Source organism: Mytilus edulis, chromosome 9 (assembly GCF_963676685.1).
Source record: "Mytilus edulis chromosome 9, xbMytEdul2.2, whole genome shotgun sequence".
Lineage (NCBI taxonomy): Eukaryota > Metazoa > Mollusca > Bivalvia > Mytilida > Mytilidae > Mytilus > Mytilus edulis.
The window spans coordinates 21723478-21736352 of NC_092352.1; the positions used below are offsets into that span (position 1 = coordinate 21723478).

At 30.7% G+C, this 12875-nt stretch overlaps 1 protein-coding gene across 1 annotated transcript in view; it reads right to left on the bottom strand.

Moving 5' to 3' along the window:
• The window catches only part of LOC139489665 (uncharacterized), a 79723-nt gene that overhangs the window by 21468 nt on the left and 45380 nt on the right, over positions 1-12875 (bottom strand). Inside the window, exons 10-11 of the mRNA XM_071276315.1 lie at positions 4220-4316; positions 687-750 (exon numbers count right to left, since the gene is read on the bottom strand). Of these exons, the coding sequence (XP_071132416.1) occupies positions 687-750; positions 4220-4316 (161 nt within the window). The remainder of the gene's footprint in view (positions 1-686; positions 751-4219; positions 4317-12875) is intronic.

Sequence of the window (12875 nt, forward strand, 5' to 3'; positions counted from 1 at the left end):
CACACCAAAGTGATAGCATGATATTCTACAATACACTTATATCATTTTATTATAGTGTTTCTGTTGATTAAAAATATACTTCTTTGAATTTTTTAGAGGCAGATCATGATTGTGTCAGTTCAAACATAATATTGCAAGATCAATACATCTTCTCGCTATTTTCTGCTATTACATAACATCTCAAAAGTTCTTGTAAAATTTTTATGTCATACTAGAAAATATCTGACGCCACAATGGAAAAGTTCAAGTGGAATAGATTCTCGGGTCAAGCAGAACAGAATTTGAACAATGAAGAAAAGGTAGGGAAACAATACTTGAAAACGCCAATAAGTTTGCATACCAAATTTCATTGACTTAACATTAGCAGTTAATCTTAAACTGATCTAATCACAAACTAATACATTCAAACTAAGCAAAAGTTTGAAAGTCGATAAACAATGACTGAGGGGGAGGGGCCAAATAATCTCCATGAAAATGAAATATGCGAAATTCTTAAACAACTGAATACCAAATATTATTGACCTATCACTAGTGGTTCCCCATAAACTATGTCTCATACCTATGTCTCACTTTTTGACTCCGTCAAGGTGAGACAAAAAATATGTAAATAGGATACATTTAAACTGATCTAAGAAAACAAAGAGGTAAGCCCAAATCTTCATAATACATATCAATACATGACATACCATCTTTGTCCAGGATATTATAAACCCAAACATCCTCATGCCACACTGGAACATCTTTGTTTTCCTGAAACAATTAAACAAAGAAAAGGGTTTAAAAGATAATAATTCTTATATGATTTGCATATTAGGAATACTTTGATATGATTAGTCGAGAGGACTTCCGCTGGTTGATCTTTACCTTGTTTATTTTTCTATAGACAACGCTGACCGAACTTCTTTTCGTAATCAATGTAAACAAGATGGCTGCGATAATAACGTAGTTTATTTTTTATCAGATAGCAAATTTCATTGAGTACATATTTTTTGGGTTAACCAACAAATATATTCATGCGCCAGGCTTATTCAATGACACACATCTACAATTTACGTATGATAGAGGCTACAAGTGTGGAAAAAAATATTCCTCATCTCCAATTTTAAAGAATTATAAGGATTAAACGCCTTTTTAAAGGAATTTATTGGTGTATAAACTGGACCAAGTCACTCACAAACATATCATAAAAGTCCTCCGTCGAGTTTATACACCAATAAATTTCTTTAAAAAGGCGTTTAATCCTATATCAGTTTGGATGAGGAAATATAAAACAAAACTATTCAGCATTATCATATTGAAGAAAAGTATATCTTTTAGTATGCATTTAAAGGCCACTAAAACATACACTGTACTGATCTGTAGAGGTAAAAATGACAAATAGAAACATGGAGAAAAATGTAAAAATAAGTATGGAAATCTAGGATTTCAGTAGAGATACAGTCATCACTACTGAAGTCCAGAATTCTATTACAAAATAAAATAAAAATAGGTTTGTTAAAGTTATTTTCTTTTTTTTAATACATACTACTTAATATGAAGAGGAAGGCATGTTGTAATTAGTAATCAGGATAGATGCACTAAGGAGAATGAATCACTCTTTTGACAATAGTTGTAAAATGTTCAATATTAATAACTTGTGGACCAGTAGGTTTATGTCAGAGGAGGCATGATCAGGATACCTTGAACACAGGACAGTAATATGTCTTATATTATCACTCTATGGAAGTGATGATTTTTTATTAACCTGACTGAGACATTTGTTGACCAAAATTATAAAGATATGACACAGTCAGACTTTGAAAACTGAACTTGTTTTAAGACTGAACTACCGGTAGTTATTATATTATACAATCTATATGTACACATGTATTCTAAAGCCAGGTGAGCTAAAAATACTGTTAATTCAGAAATTGTTGCATGCATTTGCATAATACAAGTGAGAGGTTCAGCGCTATAAAACCAGGTTCAATCCACCATTTTCTACATTTGAAAATACATGTGCCAAGTCAGGAATATGACAGTTGTTTGATGTAATTTATCCATTTTTGCCATTTGATTAAGGACTTTCCGTTTTGAATTTTCCTCGAAGTTCAGTACTTTTGTGATTTTACTTTTTATTATTGCGATTTTGTCATTTTCAAATACAATTAAAATTTTTGGGATATTGAGAAAAATCATGTTAAAATTTATATAAAAATTTCAATATGCAAGATTATATTTTTGTGATTTTAACCCTGTCGCATTTTTCGCAATAATAAAAACATTGCAATAATTTCTATTTACAATATTATAGAAAAAATTGAAAATGAAAATGGGGAATGTGTCAAAGAGACACCAACCTGACCAAAGAGCATCGTTCTAAAGGTATATCATATGCAATACAAAGTCAAATCCAAGCTGCAATGATTATATTGAATGCAATTAGTATTACAGCTGATGAAAAACCAACGAAAACCAACGTCAAACTTGATAGGTCACTTCCTGCATTTAAATACCTAATTTTCAACTTCAGGTATTACAAAAGAAAGTGCAGACAATTGAAAATTTTAAAGCAAATTTCCTTGTTCAAAGGTCACAACTACGACAAAATTTCAAAAGTGATCTGTATCTTATCATATGTCTGACTGTATATTAAATATATAATCAAGTTTGAACGAGAGTGCACAAGGTGAATTCTATCCTGCTTTACTGACCCAATGAGTTTATGTTGACAGTCTTAAAGATAACTGATTTATTAAAAGCATAACAGAAACTGATCTATCACAATGAGGTCAAGGTCAGATAAATCATGTCACACCGACACGTTGAAGACTGTACTTTAATATATAATGGTTTACTTTTACAAATTGTGACTTGAATAGAGAGGGGTCTCCTTAGCAATCATACTACATCTTCCTTTTCTAAAAACACCTTACATTTTTTTTATTCACCAAATAAGTTGACCTACTACATATTCTAATTGAAAAACAAACCAAAACACAAAAACTTAACATTGACCATTGAACCAAGGAAATTAGGTCAAGGTTAGATGAAACCTGACAGACAGACATGTACACCTTACAATTATTCCAAACACCAAATATAGTTGACCTATTGCTTAAATTACTTGAAAACCAAGAAAATGAGGTCAAGGTCAAATGAAACCTGCCAGACTGAAATGTACCCATTGTAATCATCCCATACACCAAATATAGTTGACCAACAGCTTATAGTATTTGAGAAATGGATCTAAAAATGTAACTTTAACCTTGATCACTGATTCATTAAATGAGGTTGAGGTCAGATGAACTCTGTCTGACAGACATGTAGAACATTGCAAGGAACCCATATACAAAATATAGTTATCCTATTATTCATTATAAGTGAGAAATTCACATGACAAAATATTTATAATTTTTTTCTTCAAAGAAGTCGCTGAACAATCAAAATGAGGTCAAAGAGTAATGATTGACAGAAACTTTGTAACATAAGGTATACGCATAAAAGATATGAAGCATCTAGGTCTTCTACCTTATGTATATAAACCTTATACAAATAGTTTATGCTGCTGCAGTCGAAAGTAAGGTCTATGTCTCGTATACTGCTTTTTTTGTCACAGGCAAGACAAAAACTGATATAACAGTACCAATGCAAGTTTCTATTCGAATACAACTTGGCATGAAGTGACAATTTTGATTGGATCACATCTCAAATATCATTTTTTGGTTTGATTAAAAAAGTCGCTGTTATTTTAAAACTTTGCACAATCAAGTCGCTGTTTATGGAATATTTGAAATGTTTAATTGACAAGGTTCAACTATTTGTAATCTTTTTGTGCTTTTAACATCTTTGTAAAAATAATTTATTTGTATCTAAAATGATTTCTACAAAATATGAAAATAATTGGATAAAACCTTCTTTCAAGGACAGTAACTTGTATAAGGAATCCAATGACAACAAACTATTTCATTTCACAATTTATCTCTATTTAAGTTTAGCCAAAAAAGAAAAAGAAAAAAAGAAATTTTTTTTTTTTCAAGGTCAAAGACTTATTGATATTTCCCCCTAGCTAAAGTATTTTTTTATTTTATTTTTTTGAACACTAGCTTTTACAATTTCTCAGAATCTCTTTTTCTTTGATATTTTCTGCAATAAATTATTATCATACTACAGGTATAATTATTATCATACTACAGGTATAAATTATTATCATACTTAAAGGTATAATTTCACTACAAACCTGAAACTGTATATGAAAAAGCTTGGAACATAAATCCAATAATCCCTTCAAAACTAATGGTGCTGGGAAGTATTCTCTCACTCCATCAGCATTTAATCTGCAATAAATAAGTAATACAACTAAATGTTCATCTTTAGAGAAATTCCATTTGTCAACAATCTTTAGAGAGTCAGATACAGACAATTGTCATTGGTAAGGAGTTCTGTCGTTTTTAGAATGACGGAACAGCAACATTTCAGCAAAAGCTTAAATATATTCATTAACAAAAACTCATGTACTGGTATCAAAAAGTTCAATAAGGGCTAACTGCTGATTAAAACTTTATTAAGCATATCTCTCCCCTTAAAACAAATAAAAGGAGATGTTAAGGTAAACATCAGACCAACTACAATTTCAACAATTTTTTTTGCAAATAATACTTTATATTGCATCAATCTAGGTATTTTAACACTCTGCTGCATTAAAGTATTAGGATGCCCTTCATTTGTCATGCTTTACCATGAAACAAAGTTTATTTGAAAATAGGCTACCCTCCTCCTTTTCACAGCACAATAAAAATGCTACCATTTTGCATTATCCAATCTAGACAACACCATCATGTGTGAACCAAATACCTGCAGTATTGAATATTATTGTATAGCAATATAATATTTCCCACAGAAAGTAACCAAAAGTTAGCGTGCAATAAATCTTCAAAATTTATGACGTCATCAACGACAAAAGCTTAGTTTAAACCAATTTTTACTTTTAAATATTATATTGCTATACACTAAAAGGGTTATTGCATGAATATTGGGGAATATTGTCCCTCATAGAACATATTATATTGCACTCGCAAGCTCATGCAATATAAAATTCTACTCGGGACAATATTCCCCAATATTCACGCAATAACCCTATATTCCAAAACAAAATATATAACATCAAAATTAATAATTAAACAATGACGGAACTAAACAGAATTGTTCATCCATATCAATTAGCAGCTACAACTGTGCGTTACTTGACAGGTAGGTGTCATTACTTCCTACTTCCTCGAAACCAACAATTATCACGTCCAAATATAAACTTAAAGGTTTATGTTGCATCAAAAGTTAAAGTGTCCAATAAAAATAATAATTTCAAAATAGGTTCATTTATTGATTCATGTTTGCTTCATGTCCAGTGGTAAATATTTCATTCTAATGCAATTTCGTTTGGAAAGATAATTTTCATTGGATGTTGACAAATATTTTGAAGGGTTATATTTCAAGTTCTACCAGTCTGAAACCAGGAAAGCTATCATTTTGAATCAGAATTTTTTTTGCACAGACTTTTCATTTATTGCATTTTTAAGCCAATATATTTAACCAAAAAGGACAAAAAACAAATGAAAGCAATAGGTAGGTTAAGTATGGGTTTTGTTCGAATTTAAAAATACATAGACATTCACACGTCTTCCTTTTGTGTATTTTTTAAATACCATACATACGTCAAAAAATTAAATTGTTGACTAACAGTGTCTCAACATTGTTATTTATTGAATTGATGATTCAGATTATATATATATATATATATATATATATATAAATGTCTAAGAATATAACTAAAACACACTAATTGATACATTAAAAAGTTCTATTAGATGTTAAATAGAAATACGCAATATTTCGCTAAACAAATTAGCTTCATCAGGCGTGTGCATCTCTCAAGGTGAAATCGGATGCATGACAAAAAAATATTTTTGTAGCTTAATCTATACAAGATTTGAGGGATGGGTGTAACATATTAATTCGGTCATAAAATATGTTTGTAGCTACAACTACATGAAGTTGGAATAAAAGTTTAACACATTTATAGATGTTCGATTAATTGTATGAATTTTTATAAATTAATCTGTATGATTTCAAGATAGCTATGGTTTTGATTTGCTTTGAAATCTTTTTTCGTCTCTCTCATTGAGTCCATCAGGTTCAAGAGTTCGTAACTGGTGCATCCAAAATCTCTCTCTTTTTTGTCTTCCTTGTGTATCCCAATTTTGATTTTTCTCAATGATTTGAAATGTGATGTTTTCAAAATCATGTCCTGCTCTTAAAAGGTGTCTTGTAATTGGGCAGTTCCTTTCTTTTGTATAAAATGACCGATGGTTATTTAGTCGGATGTTAAATGGGGTTTCTGTTTCACCAACATATTGTAATTTGCAAGTTCCACACGTTAGAACATAAATGCAATTTTGCGTTTTGCAATTTGATGTTATAAATATGTTGTAATTTTTCTTTGTGACTGTGCTGATGAACTGGGTTTCTATATTGGCGACTTTGCAGCACTTACAATTGCCCCTTCCGCATTGTTTATAACCTCCGATTGTTGATATCTCCCGTTTAGATACTTTGGATGATACTAGAATATCTTTGAGGTTTTTTGGTCTGCGGTAAGCCATAACGGGAGGTGATGGAAAAATCTCGCTTAAGGAAGGATCATTTTCAATAAGACGCCAGTGTTTGTGGACAATTGATGAAATATTTGTCAGATGAGGATGAAAGCTAACAACAAACGGGATTTTATTTGTCTGGGCCGTCTTTTCTTTGTATTCAAGTAGGTTTGTTCGTTCTTTTTCGTTTGCTTTTCCGAAAGCTTCTGAAATGCTTTTGTTCTTATAACCTCTTGATTTGAGTTGCTGTCTGAGTTGCCCTAAACGATGGTTTAACTTTGATTCCGATGAACAAATCCGTTTTAACCTGATGGCTTGGCTGTACGGAATGCTCCGGGAGCAGTGTTTCGGGTGACAACTCTTCGGAGAGAGAAATTGGTGTTTATCAGTTTTTTTGGTGTGAAGGTCTGTTGTCATGACTCCGTTTTCTAAAGTTATGGTGGTGTCGAGAAACGCAATTTTCTCATTTGAAACTTCAGATGTGAACTTGATCGATTGATGAAAGTTGTTACAGAAATCGAGAAATTCTTGCAGGCGTTCTGCAGTTTCGTTCCATTTGATGTCGATGTCATCAATATAACGGAGCCAAGACAAGGGTTTGTATGGTACATTCGAAAGGATGCGTTCTTCGAGACTCAAATGAATTTTGGAGTAGTCGTTTTTCGGTAGATCCAAGTTTTGATACGGCTGAATTCACGTTATTTGGTAGGTCTCGAGAATTTGGATTTTACTTTAGCCAATGTTACGTTATCATTTCAAAGCAAATCAAAACCATAGCTATCTTGAAATCATACAGATTAATTTATAAAAATTCATACAATTAATCGAACATCTATAAATGTGTTAAACTTTTATTCCAACTTCATGTAGTTGTAGCTACAAACATATTTTATGACCGAATTAATATGTTACACCCATCCCTCAAATCTTGTATAGATTAAGCTACAAAAATATTTTTTTGTCATGCATCCGATTTCACCTTGAGAGATGCACACGCCTGATGAAGCTAATTTGTTTAGCGAAATATTGCGTATTTCTATTTAACATCTAATAGAACTTTTTAATGTATCAATTAGTGTGTTTTAGTTATATTCTTAGACATTTATATAATTTTAATTCAGTAACTGTATCAGTTTATCTTCACAAACTGATCCACGCTTAATTAGATTGAATGTTGATTGTTGCTATTTTTAGACATTATATATATATATATATATATATATATATGTAAACAACACTTAGTCATTTTAAAATCAAAACACAATAACAAGCAGACCATCAAACCAAAATACTGTCAACATATTAAATTTCATGTTCAATCACCCAGAAAAATCTTACATGCTTAATTTATTATTAACACTTCAAGTTCTACAGTGTGAATGCTGTTTTTGAACACAACAAGGTTACTCCTTCTGTGAATAGACAACCTAAATCAAACAAGTAACCAGATAAATTTATTCTAATATCCGCATTAAATAATTGAACACCTACACATGTTAGAGGCATTTATGTGCCTGTCAGAAGTCAGGAGCCTCTGGCCTAGGTTAGTCTTGTATGTTTTTTAATTTTAGTTCATTTATATGTTTTGGAGTTTAGTGTGACATCTATTTTCTTTGAACTAGTACACATTTATTTTAAGAGCCAACTGTAGCCCGCCTATGAGTGCAGGATTTTCTTGCTGTATTGAAGACCAATTTGTGGCCTTCGTCTGTTTTCTGCTCTTTGGTCAGGATGTTGTCACTTTCCCCATTTCAATTCTTAATTTTATTCTCTCACAATGGGTTAAGGAACTCAAATATTGAGACTAAGTTAAAGTTAATAGCAGTATTAGCCATTCCTTGAAATATAAAAATCCTTTGGCAGTCTCATATAGACCTATGGAATGAGTAAATCTCCAGATCAAATTTGCAAAAGGTCTTCTAAATGTTAATTTAAAGGCAGTAAATACAGCTGTATTAGCTGAATTGGGAATGTACCCTATTGGTATACAGACCCTTAAGTCTTCTGTAGGATTTTGGTTACATATTTTAAAGTCAAATGAAAATGAGTCTTTATTATATAATGTTTATAAAGCTAACAAGCAGTTAAATGATGGATTTGCTTCAAAAGTTAAAATGCTACTTTCAAATTTGAATTTCACTCATGTTTGGGAAAATCAATGTACCTTTTCTAAAAAACGATTACTTTAAGCCGTCGTGAAGAAGCTCAATGAAAATTACATCATATTTTGGCAAAATTGTCTCTTTAAAGATGATAATTCAATAAATGGAAATAAACTAAGAACCTACAGAAAATTTAAAGTAAAGTATGAACTAGAAAAGTACCTTTTATTGAATCATGTGAATTTAGATAAAAATGTTACAAAAAATTACCGGTATGCTAAAATAAGAATAAGTAATAGTATGCTGGCTGTTGAACGTGAAACAGCTTTAAAAAATAGAATATGTCCTTTATGCCATAAAGAGGTGGAAGATGAATTTCATTTTATCATAACATGTTCAGAAATTAATAAAACTAGGATCAAAATGTTTAATGAAATTTTTAGTATTGTCCCCAGTTTTAATTCAATGAGTGAAGAAAACAAATTTGATTTTATATTTTCCTGCGAAGAATGTGATATTTTACTTATTATTGTTATAAGTGAAATGTATAATGAGAGAAACAATTATAATGTCAATATATGAACTGTGTAATTGATGGCTCAACTTATAATGTTATATATAAGCATAATACAATGTATTTGAATTAATAATTTTAAAGAGGAGGCATGCTGTCAAAAATAGTATTATAATTAATATTAATAATCTATATTTTTTTTTTCTTTCAATGCTACATGTTTGTAGTGTTTAATGTCTATCGTTTTGTAATTAATATGCCTGTCTGTCTGTTTGTTTGTTTTTGTTTTGTATTTTAGTAACAATCCTATTGTTTGGATTTTAGACTAATAAAATTCTTATTCTTATAGACCATCTTTCTATCTCTAGCTTATTTTTCGACGTTATGTCATTGTCATATACCACAACTCTTCTATTATCCATACAAAAGTAATATAAATGGAGTAGTGTCTTTTTGTACCCAATAGGACAACAATTATTTTGTGAAAATAGAGGACTTAAAATATTTAAGAATCAATGGCTTTTAAAACTTCTTCATAACTAAAAGTCAAAATATCAAGTTCATAAAAATATGCTTGCTTATACTAAATTTATTAGAGGTTGACATGATATAGCTTTTATAGCATGCTGCTCAGTGAGCCAAGGCAGTACTTTGACCTGTAATGGTTTACTTAAATCACAAATTGTGACGTGGATGGAGTGTTATATCATTGGCACTCACACCACATCTTTTTATGCAGGGTTTAAGCTATATGGCTTATGTCTACTGCTATGATGAGGATTGAATTTGAAAATAAAAATTAAATTTTGACTTCCATATATATGTTTGGTCTAATGGTATTTTTGACATGACCTTTAATTCAAACTGTAAAATACTTTATCCTACATGTCTAACAAATATATATAAACAATTTACAGATCCTCCTACAGATTTGTTTCCAAACAATTATTTCTTCTTGGTTTATTGGCCTACTAAATATGAATAAACAGATATATTAGGTCAACATCACTGAGACAGCAATCCAACAGGCAAAAAAGACAAACAGTCTTCAGCACACTGTAAACATGAAAAATGATTAGCAAACAAAGATCTACAAATCATTCCACATGAAGGAAATTGTCAATTGACTATAATTGCAATAGAACTACTTTCAAGTATTGTCAAATTTTTTGGCTACATTCTTTAAATAGAAAGAAACTGTAAACAGCAAAAATGGTTAATCAAAGAAAGATTTTCATCTTATTATAAAAGTGATTGACCTTCAAATCAGATATTGCGTTTTTAGGGTCTGATCCCTGATCTTGCTTATTGTTTTGTCAGATTCCTGTATCTAGCTTACCATTCTCTACATATACTTATAATTTCATGTGTTATTCCAAGTTTGGTTTCCTGTTTTCATGCACAATAATTTGACTTTTCACAAGTCATGCTTATAAAAATCGGTTAATCCTGTGTCATGATAAGACCGCAATCTTTACAAAAAAGGCGAAACAACTACAAGAGAAAAAGAAACAGCAATAAAAGATAGAGACAAACTGTTAGCAACATAATAGTACTTGATTATAAATTGACTCCTTGAAGTATATCTAATTACATTTTTTATTTTGTTGTGAAAATTATCACCAATAGAGGTTAACTGCAAAAATGATCAGCAAGATAAGTTCTTAAAACAAGAAAAAATAACCAATTGCAATTAAGGTGAAAATAAATATCACAATAACATATTGTTGTCAAAGGACCAATTCAGACTCTAAGGATCTTCTTCGGCAGGTGGAATCAATCTTCCACAATGAATCTTGTCAAAAAGTAGTGAGTAAAAGTTCTGACTAAATTAGTGTAAATTATTCATGCTGTGAAAAAACTGATGATGAATAATTTTACGTTCATAGAATTCTGACACATTTCGGAAACCTTGAAAAAATTACCAACTGACAAATGTATACTTTATAGAAAGCAACAAATGCAACTTCACAATTGAAGAAAGAAAAATAAATTGAAAAGTCATTAAAATATTTTTCATACAAGAATGTGTCCATAGTACAAGAATGCCCCACTCGCACTATCATTTTCTATGTTCAGTGGACCGTGAAATTGGGGTCAAAACTTTAATTTGGAATTAAAATTAGAAAGATCATATCATAGGGAACATGTGTACTAAGTTTCAAGTTGATGTAACTTTAACTTCATCAAAAACTACCTTGACCAAAAACTTTAACCTGAACTTCGCACTATCATTTTCTATGTTCAGTGGACCATGAAATTGGGGTCAAAACTATAATTTGGCATTAAAATTAGAAAGATCATATCATGGGGAACAAGTGTACTAAGTTTCAAGTTGATTGGACTTCAACTTCTTCAATAAAGGGCTGCGCTTTAGCGCATGATACGCCCGTTGCTCTTTTAACTTGTCTTTTATGCTTTAAATGAATTTATATGATCAACTAGAAATAGTGTGAGCCCTGTCAAATAACCCCCCCCCCCCCAAATAATAAATAAAAATGCACAAAAAAATTGGCACTATTAAGGCTACCTCAAATTTAACTAAGTTTGTTGTCTTTAATTTTTCATCCATACATAAAATTTTGTGAAAGTGTTAGTTATTGTCCCAAAATTGGAAAAATCCCCCCTTTTTTAAGCATAAAAATTCATAACACGGAAATGTAAAATCTGAAATTTATAAAAATTGAAAGGGAGCTTACATCAATAGATATAAACAATTCACCAAAGTTTCATGGACATTGGTGAAAGCCTTTTTGAGTTATTGTCCGAAGTGTTAAAAATCACCCTTTTTTTATGAATAAAGCCCCATAAATCCAAAACTTAAAATCTGAAATTTATAAAAATTGAAAGGGAGCTTACATCAATAGATATAAACAATTCACCAAAGTTTCATGGACATTGGTGAAAGCCTTTTTGAGTTATTGTCCGAAGTGTTAAAAATCACCCTTTTTTTTATGAATAAAGCCCTATAAATCCAAAACTTAAAATCTGAAATTTATAAAAATTGAAAGGGAGCTTACATCAATAGATATAAACAATTCACCAAAGTTTCATGGACATTGGTGAAAGCCTTTTTGAGTTATTGTCCAAAGTGTTAAAAATCCCCCTTTTTTTATGAATAAAGCCCCATAAATCCAAAACTTAAAATCTGAAATTAAAAAAAAACGAAAGGGAGCTTACATCAATAGATATAAACAATTCACCAAAGTTTCATGGACATTGGTGTAAGCCTTTTTGAGTTATTGTCCGAAGTGTTGAAAATCCCCCCTTTTTTATGAATAAAGCCCCATAAATCCAAAACTTAAAATCTGAAATTAAAAAAAAACGAAAGGGAACTTACATCAATAGATATAAACAATTCACCAAAGTTTCATGGACATTGGTGAAAGCCTTTTTGAGTTATTGTCCGAAGTGTTGAAAATCCCCCCTTTTTTATGAATAAAGCCCCATAAATCCAAAACTTAAAATCTGAAATTAAAAAAAAACAAAAGGGAGCTTACGTCAATAGATATAAACAATTCACCAAAGTTTCATGGAAATTGGTGTAGGTGTTTTTGAGTTATTGTCCGAAGTGTGGATGACGGACGGACGGACAGACGGACGGACGGACAACGGTATACCATAATACGT